At 37.3% G+C, this 23,342-nt stretch overlaps 1 protein-coding gene across 3 annotated transcripts in view; it reads left to right on the top strand.

Annotated features, from left to right (window-relative positions):
- Positions 1–11,348: 11,348 nt before the first annotated feature.
- POT1 (protection of telomeres 1) overlaps positions 11,349–23,342 on the top strand; it is a 69,401-nt gene continuing 57,407 nt past the window's right edge. For 2 of the 3 annotated variants that reach the window (XM_054074567.1, XM_054074581.1), the window contains exons 1-5: positions 11,349–11,484; positions 13,524–13,688; positions 17,900–18,033; positions 21,403–21,475; positions 22,942–23,033. In XM_054074567.1, coding sequence (XP_053930542.1) covers positions 17,911–18,033; positions 21,403–21,475; positions 22,942–23,033 — 288 coding nt within the window. In that variant the 5' untranslated portion in view covers positions 11,349–11,484; positions 13,524–13,688; positions 17,900–17,910. The remainder of the gene's footprint in view (positions 11,485–13,523; positions 13,689–17,899; positions 18,034–21,402; positions 21,476–22,941; positions 23,034–23,342) is intronic. The other variant, XM_054074572.1, reaches the window with a different exon arrangement.

The raw sequence follows: 23,342 nt of genomic DNA, 5'->3' as shown, positions 1-23,342 counted from the left end.
TTTTTAATAATCTTGTCCACCACAGTTCATGCCTTCTGGCTTTTTTTCCCCCCTGACTTTTTCACACATGTGGAGACTGGCTTCTGTCAGACCAACAGAAAAATGGACAGATGACTGACTAAGAAACTGGACTGCTGACCTTGGCAACACTTTACTTGCTGCTGTGTTAAAGCTTCCTCTCCCAGGCTGACCTTATTACCTTGCTGGCCTTCTCTTGTCTTCTGCTGGTTGGAAGCACTTACTATCAATGGCTGTTCTCTTCAGGACAATTTGGTGTTATTTCCTCATAAAGCTCCTACTTGCTACAGTAATAAACCTAATAAATAAGAATGAGAATAAGATTTACTCACTTTGAGAAATGCCAATACATACAAAAATTATTTTTGTCAAAGCATAGCAATGTCTGTTGAGTATCATGTAAGTCTGTAAGGCTAATGTTCACATTTTATACATTATTTATTTAGAACAAAAAAACGTGAGCCAGGCTAAGAAGCTAGGGAAGATGAAAGCTGATTAGAACATGCAGAACTTTAAATTTCTGATGATTCTATTCAGTTCTTAAAAAGTGATGATGGAATATGAATTTTCTGTCTGAAAAAGCAACATGAATAAAAGTTCCTGGGTCAGTGTGGTAAGGTACTGAGGAGTTGTAGAGGTGGACTCCATGGAAGATGGTCATGGACTGTCCTGGGCTGGACACAGTCAGTTTCAGATGGGTTTAGACCCATCAAAGGCCAAAGCTGAGCCCATCAGTGAAGTTGGTATTGCCTCTGTAAAAACGTAATTAAGAAAGAACAGAAAATGCCAGTGAGAGGAGGGAACATGGCAAGAACAAGGGAGCAGAGAGAGGAGGAGGGAATCAGAGGGAAACAACAAGAGTCAGAGGGGCAGGAGGTGCACCACAGCAAAGCAGATAACTGCTGAAGGAACAGAGCCCATGGAAGACTCACATCACAGCAGAAGAAAAGAGGAAAGAAGGAACAACAAACAGAAACCACTAAGTCCTCACTGCAAACACCACGAGGTTGCTGTTCCTTGCCTCCCTGAAGGCACCAAGCATGCCCTGTGGCCATAACAATGGGGGAGGAAAGCTGTCTGATGTAAAGCTGAGAAGGGATATGTTTTCCTAAATGTTTTGATGCTTTTTTCTTGTTTTGTTTCTTTTGCAAAGAGGGAGCAATTAAATATTTAGATTAATTTGCAATACAGTAATTTCCCAAAATCAAGTCTGCTCTTCCTGCCACAGTAATTGGTTAGTGACCTTCTGGTCTTTATCTCAACTAACAAGCTCTTTCACTCCTGTTCTATTTTCTCCTGTCATGCTGAGCGTAGGGACACTGTCTGGGAGAGCGTTTGGCGATCAGCTGGGGACAAACTACCACAGACTTTTTGGTAATTACCTTTTTGGTAATGTTGTTGACCACTTCAGTAGTCCCTACTCTTGAAATTAATCCTGTTTAGAAGAACCTATCTGTCTATGCCACATAGAACCTAAAACTCCTGCAATCCTCATTGCTTTAAGCACTTCTCAGATAGCTTCACATTTGAGAAGACATATTCAGATATGCAGTGTTTGATCAATTGTAATGTTGTCCTGTGAACAAAATCATACAAATGATTCATGTGACATCAACAAATAAATACTCTGTTCACCAAGATTGAGATACACATGATATCACTCTTCTTAATGTGTCTTGAAGAAATGTCCCATTTTCTCAGAAAATACCATCTCTATAGGTATAAATTATATCAACATTAATAAACATATGCAAGTAAAATTACCTTCTCCTCTAAAAAAACCCCAATTTGTACTAGCAAGAGTTGCAAGTCTCATACTCGGTGTGCTTTTATGCTCCTTCATGCTTGACTGCTTTCTTAAATATGCAGAAATCAGTACGAGGAGCCCCTGACCATATTCCGTGCAACTGCAGCATCCAACTGCAATTCTTGAAAACAATTAGATGCTTGGTTGAGCACCTAGTTTTAACCAAATCAGTTGAATGCATGTGTAATTATGATATATCAGAAAACACTGTTTACAAAATTCATTCATTTTTGCTAATAATCAAATTATCAAATAAATTTTAAAATTTGGTTTTGAAACCTTAGCCTTTCTTAGATTTTTACAAGTCATCTAAGAGTTGACAATTAAACTAATAACATTAAAACACACAAAACACAAAATTGAATGACACTGTCAAATACAAAAAAGAGCAAAGAACTAATGTGGCATGAAAATGTAGCAATGAACAACCATGCAATATTACATAAAATAAAACTAAATGACAGGTTTAAGCACATATTAACCACATCCAATCAAATGCAATGAAGACATACCGAGCCACAAAATGCAACAAATTGTAAATATTTGTTTCACAGTCTGCATATGAACAGATTTGCATCTTTGGCTAGTAATTGCTTTGGGTTAGCATAAACAGCTTAGGATAATGCTGTCTAACTGAGAAAAATACAGCTTTAAGAAGTGAATAAATTTAAAGTAAAAGTTTCATAACAGATCTTAGAAAATCATAGAAAAATAGAGTTCAAATGACCTTCAAAAGTTACGTTATTCATCCATCCACTCTCAGACAGATCGTCTAGTTAAACTAAATATTTTATTAACCTGGTCAAAAAAAAAATCCATTCAGTGATGCAGATTTCACAGAAATTATTCTGTGTCCTGACATATTTTTTTTCATCAGAAAGTCTGTCCTACTGTCAAATATGAATAATTCATTTGAGAACTTAAGTTTATTACTTCTACTATGTACCATGGATACACAGAAACAATTATTTCTTCTTTTTTTATTATTTTTTGGTATGCCAAGTGACTCCACATGAGAAAAACATACTCTCGGCTTTAGGCTAAATAACCCCAGGTTTCCACCCATCTTTGGAGGTCACGTTTCCTAAGCCTTTCATCATTCATGCTCTTGTCCTTCAGAACCTCTTCAACTGACCTGCACTTTTTTCCTGCAGGTTTATGACAGAAACTGAACAGATTACTTCAGCTTATCAGAGCTCTTGAACATAAAGGTTATTTTATGTATCTTATGGTTATTTATGCCATTTGTTCTTTTTCAGAACAGAACGACATGGCTGACTCAGTCAGCTTGTGATTAATTCCTTTTTCTCTAAAGAACTGCTGCTTAGCCTTATGTTTACCTGCATGTATTTATGCAGTTGACTATTTTTGCTTAAGTGTAGTATCTTTTGTTTGCCCTTGTTGATGGCAACTTATTTTTCAAAACCATTTTCTTTGATTTCACAAAATGGTTTTGTAGTACAACAAAGAATCAACAACCTCAGTATATGATATGATTTAAGAATCTTTCTTCAGATTACCATGTTCCTCAGGTGTGCTGTATTTTCAAGACCACAGAACAGCTGCATTGGCAAGGTTGTAAGAACATACTAGAATACTATCATAATTCTGGAGGTCCTGAATATCTGTTCTGACACTTTTATGGAAATTGAGCTCATGCAGTACCTCTCAAGAGCTCAGTAATAGGTTAAATAAGGTCTTAACACAGCTGAAGAATCCTTATTTCTGCAAAATTCCATCTGGCTTTAAGTCCCATTGATGTCCACAAGACTGTAAGACACTGAGCACTACAAAGATGCACCCAAAAAATATGGCCAGTAATGGATGAAATCACAAGCACTCTTGACTTAAACAAACTCTAAATGTAAAGATGAGTGCAAAATCATCACTAAACCGTTATAATAGATGCTATCTCAGAGGTCAGAAGTTTCCCCGTGCTTCCCCCTTATTCACTTGCTGAGGAACACTTTTTCATTTCAGTCATAGTCAAAAAACAAATGGCAATTTCTGCCTCAGTTTGAATATTTTGGCTGTTTCCAAATGTAAAACAATGTTTATGTTTATCACGTTTTGGAAAACACTGTTTCTCTTCTTCCATAACACAGAAGCTTCAAAAATAATCACCTAGCCTAAGAAAATAAACAGAGGAAAACATTTGGAAGATTAAAGACAAACATGTTCAAAGTTATAAAAATTTTAAAATACAGTGGTCTGCCATTCACAGTACAACTTCTGTTCAGTTTTTCACAGAACACTGAAGCTAAAGTTGTTAAAAGCATTGGATGCCTAATGCTTTAGCTTCAGGGTACCCAAAACCACTTAAGGCCCTTTGAGTTAAAAGCTGAATTAAGGACCTTTCGAACATATTAAGGGTATCTCAGGATACAAGGTGAACATGACTAGTGATAAAATCATTCTATTTAAGACACAGGTCTTTCTCCTTTATTTACTCAGTTTTGATTTTCGATTAATTTTCCTTTTAGTTTTATGTTACTGAAAGCCAAAAGAACTATATAATTAAAAAAAAAATACAGTGATGCAAAGTCAAAGTGAGAATCAATTCAAAAAAGCAGGAAAAAAAATGAGAGATACACATTTGAATTAATTCCACTACAGTCCATGAAGACAGAATTATCAGAATTGAGTCCTAAGAGCTAAAGATATTTCAAGAAAAAGAACAAATGCTTTTTGTGCTGTTGAGGTACTTGATACATACCAGGAAGTCTAGGTTTTCTTAAATTCTAATTAATTTTACATATCAAAGTTTTCTCTGGGCTGGAAAATGCAATGATTTCAAGAAAACTGGCACCATTATCACACTAGCGAAAGCCAAATAACTTAATAAGAATAGGCTTCACACTAACTCTTCCCAAGTCTCCTCTTGCTTCTTGATGTATTTTTTGGTTTCAAAGTAAGCAACTCACTACATCATAAATTTAGTCCAGTCCTAACTCTCTCAGTGTACCTTGACTGTAAACCTAGCAGGATGGAGACTGGCTTTTTTGTTTGTCACTGCATTGTTAAACTCAAAAGGTTTCCAGTTCATGACAGCATCTATAGATTTCCACACAGAGGACAATGATGCCTCTGATAATAACCATAGTTAGACTTCAATTCCTGAAACTGAAGAACTTGAATTTTCCAAACAAACCACTTCATAAATATTTGTATTTAAAAAATCACAAAAAAAAAATCCTTGCTCTTTAGTATATAACATAGAAAAGCAATTGCTTCAGTTAATGAAAATAACTGAGCAAGAAACTTCACCATTTTACAAGTAATATTTAAACAGCTCTTATAGAAATAGTTCTGTTTCTCTGTGCTCTAACAATTGCACCCTTCAATAACTTCTTTTAATAACTTCCTTGAAAATATATTTCTAGGTTCCTCTCTGCTGTTGGCTGCAAATGAAGCACTTACCAAAATTCACATGCAATGAATGGACATACAAACAAATGTTCCGACATTAAGTACAAACACTTAAAAGATTAAACACCTCAGTGACACCATTTTTTTTTTTAATTACCTTGTACTCATGAATGTTGCACTTTTCTTGCAGAAATATTTTAAGATATTCCTGGTTTAATTGCTGTGTTTACAACAAAAGAAAATATCCAGTGCTTCTGAAGTGTTGGGGTTCCTTTTCATTATCTTACTTTCAGGAAATGTGTCACACTAGCACATCAACTCCATGGGAAATTATATAAATTAGATTTATTTTTGCAGCAGCCTTCTTAGCCAGTATAAGTTTATAAGCATTAGTGAAAGAAACACAAATCTCTATAAATAGTCAGACAGCTGAGGTTTTAGAATAAAGAACAATATTTCAACACTCTTAGAGCTAGGGAGTACTTAATTTAAAACATGAAAAAAAATAAAGAAAGTACTATGCAAAGACATAAAAATTATCTATTATTGTTCATTTCTACAGAAGGCTTTTGGGTAGCTGCCTCATCAGAAAATAAAGCCCTATTACTAAGCAAATTAGATAAAACCACAACCTCAGAGCAAGCATACTTAATGAGTGTATTAACTTTGGAAAAGAAAAATGTCTCATTTTAAACAAAGAAGTAGACTTAATACTGGCAAACAAAAATCTAATCTGCGGTATTTGTGACGATTCAATGAATTGGAAACTCTTGAACCAATGGAAAGACTAACATTAACTTCAAACAGCTTTGGGTCAGGTTCCAAAATCCATACTGACTGCAATAACTCTTTATATTCTATTAACATCAGTCTCATTAATGCTCAAAACCCTTGCAGTTTTGAAGTAGCCAGTAGGCACAAGAATTGTTCCTTCGTGAGAGACCCTGCATATCATATATCACCTTTTTTTACAAGAAAACTTGGAAATTTTCAGACATATTTTAGAATCACTGAATTGCCACAAGCAGAGATGTCTTCAGAATCACAATAGTGGAGACCTTCCCATCCCTGCCTATATTCAGGCTCTTGCTGTTCCCTGGATCCTCTCCAGTTTCTTTTCCTTACTCCATAAACATAGGAGAAAATAGACTCCTGCCCAGCCTTTCTTCACGCACTATTCTATTAGTGCTGGCTGCTTCTGGTCAGGGAGCCAGTCACAGAGCTGCTCTGTGAGCAAGATACTGAAATACCAGCATTAGACTGTGAAAGTGTTCCACTGTTATCATATAACATGTACAATCTATTACCTATACAATTTGGTGTCATAAAAGGTTTATCCTCCTTTGCAAATTCTTGATTCTTAAATTATAAAAATCTACCCATTAAATACCTATTAAATGTGTGTACTATTTATTTTTACATCCACATAAACTATATGCAAGTGAGCTTCCATAACATGTAACACTAATATAATACAAATATTAAAGAATCACTTATTTCAGTACTTCACACATACTCTTTTCAAAAGATTAACTCTGGCATCTGCATTTCAGGTTTGCCAGCAGTGATAACAAATGCTCATGGATCTGACTGTCCTTTACAGAAGGAAAATTATTTAAGCACAAGACCATGTAGTGAGAAGCATGCTATAATCATGTGACTTCTTATCGAGTCATTGCACATAAACTGTTTATAGAGATGCAATTAGTCAAAATGTATTCTAAGAAATCATCTAGAAATCATTAAACATTTATACTGTAATCACATAACTAATTTTAATAAATCTGGATTTTTAACTTCTATTAGACTGTCAGCTCTAACAAGCAACACATTATTTCAAACACACTGCAAGGCATCTCTGGCTCATAACTGACTGAACTTGGGTCTGTATCCATAAAAATCTACTAGAAGTTCAAGTGCTATCATGAAAGTAAAGTTAAAGGAGAAGGAAAGGGCTGCTTTTACCTGTGGAGGTATTTGGAAACAGTTTTACAATAGCTGACAAATGAAAATTGATCCTTTTTCAGAGCTGTATTATTTGGAATCTGAGTATATACTTCACATTTAACATTGTATCAGCAGCCTATAAAATGTTTCATGCTGAACTTAGAAAACATTACAGCAAGACAGCTGCTAATGGAGATAGTCTGTATTCCTACATGACAATTCTCTTGCTATTGTTTACTAAGACACTGGAGGAAAAGAAGGTCGAACAGATAGACTTTTCAATATTGCTTGCAGACATGACTGCTATTGCAACGTGTATTTTTCAAACACATTCAAAAATCTTGCCCACTATTTTCAAATGGCTCCAAAAATTTGAAAAACAACATGAGCCTGAGGCTGATTTCCCTATTTAGTTTCCTGCCTCATTAAAAGAACAGTCTTCAGGAGTTCTTGTTACTAAGTATTGATTTACATGTATAGGGCTACTACTTCTGAAAGCTTTGATTCAACACCTTATGTTACATATATTTTCAATGCACAGGGGCAATTTCTGGTCTTGCTGAAGTAAATAGAAAATTTTCACTATTTTCAGTGGGATCAGAATTCCAGTTGTATTTGGGACTTTCAATAATTCCTAAACTGGCTAAGATAATAGGTATCACTGACCTGTGGACCCTCTTTGCAACACCCCCATTTCAAAAAACAAGTTCAAGAAATAAGGCTACCATGCTGAAATTTATTTATAAACTTCCATTTAGTAACGAAAGCATTCAACATGATTTATTGACAGTCACAGACCACACCAATGTTAGGATCAGAATTCTGGGGGAAGAAGGGTCCTTGTTGAGTTTTCTCCCCTCTGCAAAGATATTCTTTTCTACTATGATACATACAAAATGCAGCACATTCCAAGATTGCAAATAGCATGTGAACATACAGTAAATATTTACTGGAGCATTAAAATCACCTTCTGACATAATGTAAACCCACATATTGTTCATCTAAATTCTCATATTGACTGTAAAATCCTTCTGGCACAAACTGGATTAATTTCTTGAAGAAAAATGAATATCTGAAGAGGAAGATGACTACCATTAAAAAATCCAACAGTATCAGAAGTTGAAGAAAACCAGATTTCAGGGGGAATTTATGACAGACCCAACAACTGTTCTGTCGAAAGATAAAACTGGAATTTATCTTCTTTTACCAAAATTCTACAGCTTCTCCTTCATTCCTCTCTTTTGATTATATACACAACAGCACATACAAAACTCAAATTCTTCTAGGTTCAAGATGATTTTATAGAAGTATTTAGTACCAAATTTAGAAAAGGTATCTGGGAACAGGAGCAGCAAAAGATGAGAGAAGCAAGATGAGAAGAGCAAGTAACCATTTAAATTACTCAGGAGTGCAAATGATTATAATTTAATTCATCTATAATGTATAAGCTTCCCATGATTTCACTTCACCATGATTGTAATTGCTAAATAGATCTTTTACAGATATGAAAAAACAAACAGAAGAGTGAAGCACGTCAGTGTGTTAAGGCAGAATTCCCTCACCTTGCACGCTTTCAAATTTTCTAGGGTTTTTTATCCCAGTGATAAGGGATTATAAAAATGTTTTGCTGGTAAATTTTTTATTGTGATCAAAAGCGTTGCTTTCAAATTGTAGATTTAAGAACAGAGTTCATAAGAGAGGACAGATGACATTCCACCAGAAATGCTCTCATGATGGAACTTAACAGTCTAAAAAAAAGGTTGATTTCTCCAAAGCTTTTGATGCAAAGGAAGTGGGCAAGGTACACCAACCTTCTCATCCTACTTACTCTGTTGTAGTAGGCTCTTCAGATGGCAATATCATCAGTCCTTCAAGTAACCGAGCGTGGCAATTGCCAGCTGCATCTTAGCCTTGACCGTGGGCTGATTTTATCATGCCCATATAACAAGGTCTTAATAATATTTTTGCTTATAACCAAGCATGCTACATTAATACCCAATGGAAGGTATAGGATTAAAATTTATTGAGAACAGTGATGATCAAAGAAAAGAAACCTGTTCCAGAAAAGGTTGCGAATGATGAAAGTAAGTACAAAGCATAAATGTCAGTGAATCCCCTTAAGGCTTCTTAAACACGGATTGATTTACATTCCAATTTTTTACTTGAATTTGAATCCAACATGTAACCAGAACTTAACTAAAACAGTTCCTAAATAGGGAGAGGGTTCTGAAGGAAATCATATAAAGGTAGAAAAAGGAGAGAATTATTTCCAGGTCGACTTTTTTAAAGTCATTAAGCTATAAGAAACAAGAAAAGGAAAGCTGTCCTAGATATTCAGGACTGCCGAGATGAGAAAGGGAAGAGCAAGAGGGCAGGCTGGTAGAAGATGCATCTCTGAGGTACTTGAGAGAGAAAGCTGAAATCCCTAAAGAAAAAAGCCTTGTTGCCACGATGTTTAGCCTTCTATGCTGTAATTTTGAATTGGCAAACAATGCAAATGGGATCTTGGCATGCGTCAACTCGCAGCATCCAAGCATCAGAAAGCCTGAGGGGCCCTGTGTCCCTGACAATGATGAATATTTGTTTTCAAAGTCTGGCTTGATGCCTCCTGCCTTTTAAACACCACGACCACTCATGATCAAGCAGCGTGGTTTCTTCCCTGTATTTTTTAACTCTCTGTAGGTGACAGCTTTTCACCACACCACAATCGGGTCGCGGCACCCACGTTTCACTGGTTACCCAACACTGTCCTGGTATCTGCTGGCACTCCCTTCAATGGTGGAGGTGGGTAAGGCCAAGAGCAGAATCATAAAATCACAAAATGACACAAGTTGGAATGGACCCATAAGGATCATCGAGTTCAACTCCTATCTCTGCATAAGACAACCCCAAAACTTACACCACGTTTCTGAGTGCATTGTCCAAACGCTTCTTGAATATTGCCAGACTTAGTGCCGCGACTACTTCCCTGGGGAGCTGCTCCAGTGCTCCACCACCCTCTGGGTAAAGAACCTTCTCCTAATATCCAACCTAAACCTCCCTTGGCTCATCCTCCTGCCATTCCCTTGGGTCCTATCATTGGCCACCAGAAAGAAGAGATTAGCTTCTCCTCCTCTCCATGTAAGGAAGCAGTAAAGTGCTATGAGGTGCACTCTAAGTGTCCTCTTGTCCAGGCAGAACACACCAAGCAGAATCATAGAATAGTTAAGAGTTGGAAGGGACATTAAAGATCATCTAGTTCCAACTCCCCTAGCATGGGCAGGGACATCCCACTAGATCAGGCCGCCCAAGCCCTCATCCAACCTGGCCTTGAACACCTCCAGGGACGGGGCAGCCACAACTTCCCTGGGCAATCTGTTCCAGTGTCTCACCATTCTTGTGAAGAAATTCTTCCTAATGTCTAGTCTAAATCTGCCTCTCCCTAGTTTATACCTGTTCCCCCTCGCCCTGTCGCCACAAGCCTTTGTGAATAGCCTCTCTCCAGCTTTCCTGTAAGCCCCCTTCAGGTACTGGAAGGTCACTATAAGATCTCCTCTGAGCCTTCTCTTCTCCAGGCTGAACAGGCCCAACTCTCTCAGTCTGTCCTTGTATGGAAGGTGCTCCACCCCTCTGATCGTCTTTGTAGCCCTCCTCTGGACTCTGCAGTTCCAACAGCTCCATATCCTTATGTTAAGGATTCCAGAATTGGACATAGCATTCCAGATGAGGTCAACATGGCCTTGAACACTTAGCCACTCCTTGCTTGACTTCCCTTCTAGACCCTTCTTTGTTGTCCTCCTCGGGACACTCTCCAGTAGCTTGATATCCTTTTAATACTGCAGCACCCCAAACTGCACACAGTACTCGACGTGGAGCTGCACCAGTGCGGAGCAGAGCAGGACAATCACCCCCTTGACTGACTACCAATGCTGTGCTTGATGCACCCCGTGACACAGCTGGCCCTCTTGGCTGCCAGGGCACACTGCTGGCTCATGTTCAACTTTCCATCAACCGGGACTCCCTGACCCCTTTCTGCAGGGCTGCTCTCCAGCCTCTCGCCCCGCAGTCTGTGTGTATACCCACGGTCGCTTTACCGGCTGCAAAACCCGCCCCCCCGCTCCCCGGGAAGAAGCCGCCTCGGGGGCCGCCCCACTCCAGCCAGGAACCTTCCCGCCCCGGCCCACGTGACTTCTCGGCCCCGCCCTCGGTGAGCGCAGCGCGCGCAGCCCCGCAGGGCGCATGCGCGCTCCACTCCCGCAGCGGGGCCAAGCGGCCGCGCGGTGGTGCCGCGGGTGCGCATGCGCGGGGCGGGCGAGCGGAAGCGGGTTCGGCGCCGCCGGCGGGGGCTCCGCGCCCTGACACAGGTACCGGCGGGCCTGGCCCGGCCCGCTTTGCGCCTTCCGCAGAACTGAGAGTTGCGGGAGGACGGACGGGAGCTCGGCTGTGGAAAAGGGGGTTCTTTCGATGTGGCTTCTGGGTCGCCCCGGCGGGGCAGAACCCGTCCCGTTGCCTGGCGCCGCCTTGGCGCTTTGCCAGGCTTTGCTTTCTGCTGTGAGACGTACGGCTACTTTCACGTCCTTCCCTCCCTGAGCCACACTGCACACCGTCCCAGCTGTGGGAGTTGAGTCCCCACTTAGATAAGCGGTGCTTTACGGATTACAAGTCCTGTGCCTTCCCCCTTGCTCTCCCCCTTCCTTCATAGGCACTGAGTATACTGAAAGCAGTTTTCAGTATCAGTGTACCTATGCTAATACATTTAAACTCTTGGTTTTAAAGATCTCAGTTTCTTGCAGTTGCTAGATTGTCTCTCTTGTAGTAATTACATCCTGGAAGGATCTCTTATAGCCTGCCCTCCTGAGGTCTGTTCTGCAGTGGGTGCCTGCTTTCTCAGAAATGCTGTTCAGATGAATGGCAGTTTAAGAATTTATTTTCTGCAGGTAGCATTTGATTGTGTCCTCTTTTGCACAATAGCAAATTAGTAAATTTTAACCCAAAATTAATAAAGGACATTTTGGGTTGGGTTGGATTTTGGAGGGAGGAGTGAAGAACTCCAGTTACATTCTAGTGAGAGCAAGTACTAGCTGTTTACTAAGAGTAAGAATAGTCTGGGACTTACTTTCAGAAGTTAAGTGCCTGAACATCTGCAGCAACAGCAAACTGAAGCCTTGCAGCTCAGGGAATGTTACACTTCTGGCTTGGTTTCTTCTTCTGTTTTAGTTAGCTGACATGGTATTTTCTCCTCCTGAGAATTCTTGAGGGAATCACAAGTTACAAGATTAAACTATTACAAAAATTCTAGACTAGAAACTGTGTTCTTCATGGATGGTCCTCTGATTTCTTGTGACTGCAGGTTGAGTTGATAGTGGGTCTGTACTGCCTACTTTGTTCAGTGGTGTAAAATGATCATTTTTATGAGAAAATCTTGCATAAACTATATAGAGTCTACGGTTGTGTCTACATAATGTGCGCTCATTTAAAGAGAGGTATTACCTGTTTCATAGTTGTTTTAACTTTTTTCACAGTCCAGGTATTGCACTGACTAGTATTTGTGTTTACATGGTCTTTTGCTGTTTTGACTGATCACATAAGATGCTGATGCTCTTGTCTATTCCCTTATTCTTCATGAAACTTTGAGGTTTCCTCCAGAGTTCTATAAAATCATGTGTTTTATTCTCTGATTTGGAGAATGAGTTCACGTGTCTCTGCAAGTAGTATCTGCTTTCATAGATGAGGAATCACCACCTCTGACTGCCACAGCTTCCTTTTCCCAAAATGACATTAATGCCCTTTATGTCAATTTCTAGTATCACTAAAGTATTTATTGGTTACAGAGAAGAGAGTAATCTTTCCAGTTTCCTCTCATTTCTTGTGTTTTCTTTGCTCTTCTGTTCCAAAGCTAGACTTTCATTAGTTCTTGGAGAAGAGAATTAGAGGATGCTATGGAAGAATAGACCATTTCTTGTACTGAGAGCTAGAGTCAAGACACAGCAGTGTGTATATTTGGCTTGAGAAAAAGTCAAATGTTGAGTAGATCTGAGTAATCCAGACAGAGAGGTGTTAAATTCTTGCTGTTCTGTGCACTGGATTGATGTACTATGATGATAAACCATAGCAGAAGAATAGATGCAACTTTGATTTCTTCCTCCATTAAGTTAATTCTAGAATCAAGATGGATAATACTAATATGCTTATTTTTAATATTGTTTTTTTTAAGAGCTGGCCATTTCTACAGTAGAATTCTATTTTCTATATTATTTCATTTATATTTTGAGGTTTTGGCAGTAAAAACTAAAAATGATAAAGCTTGTCTTGCATCTTATTTATAATTTAGGATGCAATTAGGGGCTGAGCTTGATTTTTTATTTTTTTTTGTCTTTAAATATATCTCGATGAATTTTTACAGAAGGAAATAGCAGAATGGTAATATTTTAGAGAACTAGTTGTGGAAGACAAATGTGATGGAGTTGTTCAGCAGCTAAGGACCATGGGGAAAAGTCTCACTTTGTGATCGCTTTGTCCTCTTCTGGAAAATACCTGTTCTTTTTGATCTGGGCGGAAAAAAAGCAAGGTACGAACTTATGACTGTCATTACTGTATTTTCTTTGTAGTATATGTTCCTCATGTGTCCTCAGATATATGAAGCCTATGGAACATCATTCTGTTACTAGGGAAATGATTTTTTTTTTCCAATTATCATCTATGAAAGTTCACTGAATCATTTAGATTCTTCTTTCTCAGTAGAATTCAGCAACTTATATTCTGAGTATGCGTGGAGTGATTCTTGGTTCTGATAGGACATTGACTTGATCTGTCATGTCTAATAAGATGTTTCATACCGCCATAATGTCCCCTGGGATGTAGAGCATTATAAGGCACATTGGTACCTTTAGTTTAACATTGGCAGCGTATGAGAAAGTTTTTCTATACTGAGCTTGCTACCTACTGCTGTTTGTACTGAAGTATTTTTGAAGCCTTGTACTGCTTTACTGTGTTACTTGGCATACAAAATTTGGCTGTTTTATATTGCTTAGAGAAGCATGGAGGAAGGGGAGAAATAGTGATGAATTGTTTTGCTGATAAGTATAATTCTGCCTTTCCTGTGTGGCTTATTTTTCTTTTGTTCCTTTCTGTCAGTCATGTTGTGCTCCTGTTCGTGTTAACAGTTCTGTCTTGGCTTTTTGTCTGTGTCATGTTAACTTCACTTGGCAGCTTGTGGGTTCCTAATGATTTTCAGTGTGCACTGAAGGGTGATAGGACAAATCTGAGAGTTTACTGTGGTGTTTTTCCGAACATAATTTAAGATTTTTTTTTTTTCTAATTATAATGAATTTTTAAAAGCCTAGCGAAAAAAGATATAAGGCTTTCACAAAAAGACTGAAATAGTCGGGTTCTTCCCACTGTCCTATTTTGCACTGCAAAGCTCAAAAGTTAGTCTTTAAACCTTGTAGACCCACTGTCTGGCTCTGTAAGTGGGTAAGCCTTTGGGTGTATAATTTTCTTAAAAATGGAAGTTACCAGGCTCTCAGAGCTCTTATCTGGGGTGTGCTGCACCTAAAAGGAAATGCTAATTATTTTGCTTTCTGTGTGAGCTGATGAAAAGGCTCTGAGCCTGAAAGCTTTTCTTGCTTGTCCTGCGTGCATCCCACATTCATGTAGGTTTGAGAATCCAGTGCTGTGTCGGGGTTCTTTCAAAATTTACTTTTATAGCTCTTAGAGCTGGATGTTTATGTCTTTGCTTATTTTTTTACATTTCAGAGAGCAAGAATTTGGGAACTTCAGAGGTTAGCAGTTAAAATACATTTTATATATAAAGAAGTTAAGATCTGGGATGGGAGAAATCTTATTTTCTATAATACTTGAATGTTATTTACATAACTTTCCTAAATTGTAGGGATATACAGTAAGTAAATAATATGTGCACATCCCAATGTATCAGTTTATACATGGCTCCTTTGTAGAAATTTTCCTTTATAACCTTGAAGGCACATGTGGAATAGTTGTTCCATTGAAATAAACGGCAAATGTTCTTTTTAAATGAAAGGAAGGGGGCTGCAGAGTTAGAGGGTAGCCATCGGAGAGTGATATGAGTTTTTTAAACCCGAATTCCTTTCTTTGATTTGTTTTAGCAATGATGTTTGAATTGTAACAAAACACATCTTGCTGTTGGACATCTTTGTGGGGAAAAAAAGCCAGAAAAGTCTATTTAATTGCTCAAGTACCATAATTGAGAGAAATGTATCTAAAAAAAGAAGTGTTAATCCATTATGTTGTACTCCTCCATAGCTCAATATAGTGTTGCTGGATGAAAATCAATACTGCTGATTAACTTTGAAGTTGACTGTTTCTAGGTGGAATAGATCAGCTTCTCAGCCTATTAGAATATAGTGTCAAGTAGATACTTTGAACTGAAAGACGTCTATCTAGTTGCCCTTTTCCCTAAAGGCTTGAAATTCTGGTAAGCTAAGGATGATGCTGTCCTGGTACATGTTTGAAAACATACAGATAAAGGCATCATTTTTAGCATCAGTTAGTGGTATTTTATAGAAATTCTAGCTCCTAATCCTTTGGTAGATAAAGCAGTCAACAGAGACAGAACAGCATCTGCATCTCTGTACGAGAGTTTTGCTCAAGTAGAAATTGAAACTTCTCGGGTGTGGTACCTCCCATCATTGTGCTTGGTGGATTGATATTGTCTGGCTCTCAAGTGCCTACGAAGCCACATGCTCGCTGCCCCTCCTCAACAGAACAGAGTGATAAAATACAAAGAAAAGCTCATGAGTTGATTTAAGGAGAGGGAGATCACTCCCAGTTACCATCTTTGGCAAGAGAGACTTGAACTTGGGGGAATTAACTTAATTTATTGCTAATCAAATCAAAATAGATTAATGAGAAATAAGGACAAATCTAAAATGACCTTTCCTTCACCCCTGCCATCTTCCTGTGCTTAGCTTTACTGCTGACTTCTCTACCTCATCCTCCTAAGCAGCATGAGGGCATGGAGAAGAGAGGTTGTGGTCAGTTTGTAACCCTTGATCTCTTACTGCTTTTTAGCTCTTAAATATTAAGGAAAAAGCTGATATTGCTAGTGAAAGGTTAACTAGTCTTCTAAGAATTGCAGATGTAAAATTAATGTATGTGATGGCCGACTTTTCCCTTGCTACTAGATAGGAAAATATAAAAGGTGCAGTCTGAGACAAGCAGTGTGAGAGGTAGATTAATTAGAAACCAGGAAGAAACCAAAACCAGTCATCCCATGTGCATATGCCAGTTGTGCTGGTCGACAGATGTTTGAACTGAAGTATTTTATTTTATATAATTCTCATTAGTGAATGTGTTTAGGCAATAAAAACATCGCTAGGGAGTTTACTGGGAAATGAAGAAGAAAGGATGGTCATTCACAGCTAGAAAAACAGTCATGGATAATAAGTAAAGTTATATATGTCTTTGGATGCTGGAATGACAGCAAGGTGGGATTTTGATTTTTCTGAAGAATAAGGTTGTTGGTTTGTTTTAAAAGAATGTCTGTAATATTGCTAAGTGTCTGCACCTGTATGGACTGACTTGTATTTATAACTTGTGGTCCAGTGGTCTTTCCATTTCACAATGGCTTTCTGGTTTCATATAATTGTAAATAAATATTTTGTAAGTATTCAGTCTGCCTAGCACTGAAAAAGCACTACTTAAATGAAATGAAAACATAGTTTGAGGTTTTATTTAGTAGAATACCAAGTACTTAGTCCATCTGAAAGTATAGGAAAAACTGCTTTTCTTGTTCTTCACTGTCATATGAAAATCACTAAAACTGTCTGAAATTAGGACTGTGGCTGCAATACTGCCAGGTGTGTTTTTAGAAAATACAAAGCATTTTTTTTCTTAGTATATTGAAACTTACTGGAAACAAACAATTGATAATGCTGTGACTTTTCTGTAGATACCCACTTTAAATAAAAATTGGACAGCAAGTAACCGAAGATGCCCCAAGAAGAATGATATGACCATGTAATAAGAAAATACGGCAATAAGTGCTTAGTGCTAGATCACTTTCTTCTCATATGTGTAATTTCACTTCGGCAAACTACTCTTCCCTCTTCCCTGTTCTCAGTGTTATAACAGGGATGTCACCAAGAATTTATTTCATTGATTTTTAGCACAGTGAGAACAAACAGCAGAAAACAGCCATACATTTTTCAGCTTTTTTTCCACTGTGTTCGGTGTTTAGCATTTGTAGAATCCCATCTTATTTTCTTTATTTTTTTCTTCATACGCCGATCGAAATTTTTAAGTCTGTTCTGATAGGTTCTTTGTTCATTATAAGTTAAAATGTCAGATGTTTTACTTTGCAGGCAAATTGTTTCATAGGCAAATAGCTGAATAGAGAGACTGTTTATGTATGACCTGTGCTGGGGAAGGAGTCATTCAAACTCTGCTTGGTTTTTAGTGTGCATTTCTGTAGATAAAATATTCACGTTGTTTGCATTACTCTCTGCATTCATATATAAGGTCATATTATGTGGCCATTTGTTGTGTTTCGGAATGTTTGCAAAACAAATTAATTTGGATAGCTGTCTGTTGCCAGGGAGATGTTACTTTCTGTCTTCTTGCTATTCATGGTACTAAGAGATGAGGCCAATCTCTCTGAAGATTTTTATTCTTACATAAATAAACTTTCTTTTTATGAAAGAGATAATTACTACCCTTCTGAGTAAACTGCAGCTTCTAGTAACTCTTAATTTTAAGAAGATGAGCAGCTTCAGGACTCTATATATTATTTTTGTTTAGAGAAGGCAGCAATGCCTGTTCGGTTGCTGAAGACTGTTAGCGGAAAATCTGAGACTCCACTACCAAGCCATTTGCAGAAGGAGGATTTGAAACATCTGCAAGAAGGCTTTGATCATACCAACAAATACTTTAAGGTAACTTACTAACAGAATAATTTTGGCTTACTTTGAAATAGCTCCAGGTATATTTATAAATGACCTCTGTATTCTAGCTCAGTTGGTGACTTGCTGCAGCTGTTTTTCTTTGTGTGCATCTGTTGCATATCTTTAAGCAGTGTGAAATTATGACTGTGTTGAACTTTTATGCATGCTACTGTTGACTTCATTGATTCACAGTTCTACCCGTTAGGTAAAGCAAAGGGGCTGAACTACCCTATTTGTAAGCAGGCAGCAGTAGAGTGTGATAGGAGGTGATTTGATTGAGAATGATCCAGCCTCCCTTAGGTCTTATAAAGGAACAAATGGAAACATCAATAACCAGTGCTGCTAGTAAACGGTTTTTGTTCATCAGGGTGTAGTTTTCTGTCCCCATTCACCTGTGGGACATAAGGGCTTTCCTGCTTTTAAGAGCTGTGTCTGCAAGCACCCCTGACATGGAAGAATGAGAATTCTTTTCCACAAAGGAGAAGTTGCAGCAGACAAAAATGGATTGTAAATTAGAAAATGTTTCTGCCAAAATAAGTGTTTCTGTTAGGAGAGCAGAGCAATTATTACCAGACTACTATGATTTAAAGCATGCATGCAGTGTTATAGCTGACTGCTGAACGAGAAAGTGTATGAAATCTCTTTTTCAGACTTCTGCCTTATGTTAAGAGAACTTCATGCTGCTGATGACATGGATTAGTAGGTGGCTGAAACAGCTTAGTATACAAACAGTGCAACCAGAGAGCTGGTAAAGTTTGCACTAATGCACCATATGTAGGAAAATCCAGTTCTGCAGACTGAGTTTGAAGCGAGCCTTAGAATGCACTGCAGTTAGGTTATCTTGGTGGTGGCACAGTGCACTGTCACTGTAGATCTGCCAAAATAAGGGATCAAGTCCTGCTTTGAGGAGGGAGAAATGGGAGAGGAGAATTTTGTAAGATGTGTTCTGGGAAAAAGCAGCAAAAAACATCCAGGATGCTTCTGTCTGACTTGTGTACCTCCTTCCTTTCATTCTTCTGAAACTTTTTTGTTTTCTGGCACCCCTTTGAACAGTACAAATTTTAATGTAAATTTTGAGGGAAGCAGCACGAGCAATGTCCACGCTTCCTCAGTCTTTATGTATACTAGCTGAACCTGATGCCTTCTCCTGTTAATTCATCGTCTACTGGATTTTTCTGTGGCAAAGCTGAACCAAGGCTGAAAATCGGCTTTTGGACCAGGCTGAGGAATGAGGCTGCTGCAAGGAAGGAGACAGATTTACTGGAGGGGTTAGATGTGGTCAGTTTGAAAGTGAGTTGAGTGGCACATGGAGTGGGAAGGGTTTTGGAAGAAGTTTGTCTCTGCGCTCAGTAAGCAGTGCAGGATTTGTGGAAGAGGGAATTTAAGGAGGTTTTACTAAAATGGATTTGAAGTTTGGAGCCCAAGATCTTTAGACGTGTTGAGAAAGTAGTGGATAGTATTTCTCCTGAGGAACAAAACTAGAGCATAGGTGTTTGGAATACAAAGGAAGGTGTTGGGGCCAGACTATTATATGGTCCCAGAATTTGAAAACTCATTGGAAGATACTGGAATGTAAAAGGAAAACTAAAGAGAAAAACTACTCCGAAAGCAGTCTCTGTCTCATCAATCTATCTGTATGCTTGTGCGGATCGAAATTTCTTAATAAGAAGATATGTATACACGTAAATATAGTGTTCCTGAGATTGCAAAGACTTTACAAGAAAAAAGATCTGTAGTATTATATAATTTATTTATTATATTTACCTGACAATATCAGGTAAATCTCAGCAACAACCATTGTATATAATACTTGAAATTTTAAAGACAATTGTAATTTTGAAAACAGGTGGCAAACCTTTCTCAAAGTATTCGTAGTCAGACCTCAGAGTATTATTTTGCAGATGCTGATTGTGAAGATAAGTATTTGATACTGAAGTCTCTTTACAAAAATCATTAGTCTTCCCTGTGAAAAGTAGGAACTTACCTGTTAAAAATGTGTTCATAGATTGTTTTACCTTTGTTTTGATCTTAAGTGAAGCACTGCTACTGTCTCAAAAGCAATAAAGCGATATGGTACGTGGTAAATCTAATTCAACATGGCTATTTTTTAAAATGTAATAAAATTAAATATACTTTGGGTTGGAAAAGGATGACTTGTGGAGTCTTAATAGTTCTTATAAAATAGTGAAATAAATTGTTGAATTTTGTTCATGTGAAAATGTAGAACTATTTTTACTCTCTAAATCCTCTACAGTAACAATTCACTGTTGTGTATTTTATATTAATTTGGTTTCAGAAGTATTTACTTACATTTAAGTCAATCTTCCTACTGAATATATATGCTGTGAAATCATTATGAATTACCTGATTCTCCTTTTAATATTGCTTTTGTGCATTTGTAGACACATTGCCCCAGCTGTCTCTTTAGAAGAAACCTTTTATTTGTCGTGCTGTTTGTGTAGTTCTCTTAAAAACTTTATAGAGCCTGTTTTAAAATTTTTGTATTTTTCGTTATTGAACCAATTTTGTGGTTTTTTTCTCCTTGAGAAGGATACAGTGCTTTATCTGCCATACTATGGAAGAATACATTAGACTGACGTTTTTGCTACTGTTGGAGTATCTTTTTTAATGAGATAGCATCTTAATAAGCGAACGTGTTTGTTAGAAAGAGATGTTAACATCATGCAGTTGCTGGTGTGTGATTTTTGCTTCATTATAACTTCAACTTCACTGTAAAGAGTATTTTTATGTAGTTAATAGAACCTTTGTATCTTGTAGAGCATTTGTGTTATTGACAAATTAATAGGTTTCAAAATACAGTTTCAAAACTTTATGATACCTTTTTCCCAGCTGTACAGGTTTTGGGGTTTTTTTTTCAGATTATTTATCTTATAGTCATCTTTTATCTCTTGACTATGATTATGTTTTGATATTTGTTTTGTAATCCTTTGCCAATAATTTTGGAGAAATTGCTGTACCTTTTAAGATTTTTATCACCCTACCTTTTTAGTCACTTTTCATGTTTTGTGCTAAAACTGTAGCCATTTTGCTATTATTGTAACTATTAAAAGGTATTTCCATAGCTACTATTACGTTGTTTAATCAAAGCTTATAATCTAGTCAGTAGCATCTGTCGTATTGACGTGATATTTACTTTGTCATATCCGAATAATATTGCTCTTAAAAGATTTCCTTAGCAATTTTTATTAATTTTTTTCTAATAATTCAGATGGTAATTTTTACTTACCTCTTCAATTCTATCTTTTTTTAGCTTACAGATGTTGCAGCTGGTGTAAGTGTTTCAGTAGGTTAGAGGTATATACTCTTACTTCACAGTATTTACTTTTTTTTACTTTTTAGGGAGTAGTTGTTCTTTCCTACCCATTAATGAAACTGGGAGATGGGACAGACTTTTTCAAGGTTGTTCTTCAAGGTACTACATTTAAATGTATATTTCAAATTTACATTGTACTTCTTGACACTTTTTTTGACATCATGCTATTACATCACTAGTGCCTGCTTTTTTAGTGTTCAGTAAAATGTTATGTTAAAAATACTCTCTAGAAGTGTTCATTCTCTACAAAAATAGATTATTTTAGACTTATGCCAAGTAAGTCAATGGCAACAATATGGTCTTTATATTTAGGTAGACTTCTTGAAGAGTATTTTAAAAGTACTGTTCTGGAAATGTGTTAGCTATAGGTACAGCTTTAGTAATGTATTTTAAAAATACATCCTTATCATAAAGGACTACAAAAATTCATGGTTACTATACATATATAATATATATAGTATATTTTTTGTAAGTGCACATTTGATATAGGTCAGTATATCGATCAGCTACAAAATATTTGTATTTCATTCTGGTTTTACCTAACCAGTTAAAAAATGGAAATTAACCTGATGAGCAGGTGTTCGAGTACTGGTAGATACATTAACACATTTACAAATCTTAAGTTGTTAATAATGTAATAAATATTACTAAAAAAAAGTCCCTTTTAAGTCCAAAGGTCATCATCCCCAGCAGCTAGGAAGGAGGAGGATGCCATTAGTCAGGAGTCTATGTGGAGTTCAAGGAACCTTCCGTTTCTTTCCATTTCCTTCTCAGCTCCTTCCTTACACTGGTTGGAGAATCATCACTTGCTCCCTCTGAGCATTTCTGAATCTACAATTTCTGACTGTGACTGAATAGCAGGTTCAGGGGTGGAGGTACTGCCTGGTGATAATGCTGGTGACTAGTGTTAGCAGACATGACTGAAGCTGATGGGACCTGAATCAGTTTCCCTGCTGGCTTCATGGTTCCCAAAGACAGACAAAAACCTTCCTTGAGTCTTTGCTAATTCTGTGTGGCTGTTCCAGGTGGTGGAGAATTTCTGCACATTCTCCACAGCCTCAAAAAACAAGTTTGTGCATGTAAATAATTAGTGTTGTTTCTGAAACAGAAAAAAGTAGAAAATGCTTTTAAAATAATTATGTAATTTCTGCTTCAGTCCTCCTGGAAGGCTATTTACTCATATGTCTATGTCCTGGAATATCTCTAGTTTATATAGTTTTACAATATGATCAGTGTTAATGCAAAAGATCAAATGTGACTGGATAATTTCCTAGCGCTCTAAACTGAATTGTCCATGTGGAAATCTTTGACATTTCTAGTTAATATACATTGATGTATAGCGTGCCCATTTTTGCATTGTCCTCTTATGAAGACTATTCTGCTTATTATACCTGTAGCTAGCACATAAAAGCAGTTGTATAGCTATTTGAAAGGATTTTCTGCTCGTAGATTAATTGGAATGAAAAGTGTTAGACTCTGTAAATTAACATGTTTTGGAAGTCTCTTCCCTTTACTGTTTTGGAGAAGATATGGTGATTGGAATCACTCCTGCTTTTTTTCTCTAGATTTGGATAACTGGATCTCACGGAACAATAGCATCAATATTTTGCTCTATGGAAAAATGGCAGAGGATTGTGCAAAAGTTACACGCCATGGGGTAAAATACATATATATATATATATGTTTCTTGTTTTAGGAATAGTTTTCCACAGATGTATGTTGACTTCTTATCTTGTCTGTCTGTAGCTATCACCAAGAGTAGAAATAATCAATTCGGCCAGTTCAAGTCTATAAATATGAGCTAGAAAAAACACAATAAGTAGTTGCTCAGATAAGTTTTTTCTAACAATAATACTGAAATAAAGCAATTCTTTTTATCTGTGCTGTTTAACTAGCAAGTAAAGGATCATGGATATGGATAATAGAGAAGTCATTCATTTATGTTTGTAATTTGAATTATTGTCAT

This window comes from Cuculus canorus, chromosome 1, assembly GCF_017976375.1.
Source record: "Cuculus canorus isolate bCucCan1 chromosome 1, bCucCan1.pri, whole genome shotgun sequence".
NCBI lineage: Eukaryota > Metazoa > Chordata > Aves > Cuculiformes > Cuculidae > Cuculus > Cuculus canorus.
The sequence above is the reverse complement of the archived record's forward strand: the minus strand, read 5'-3'. Positions and strand labels throughout refer to the sequence as shown.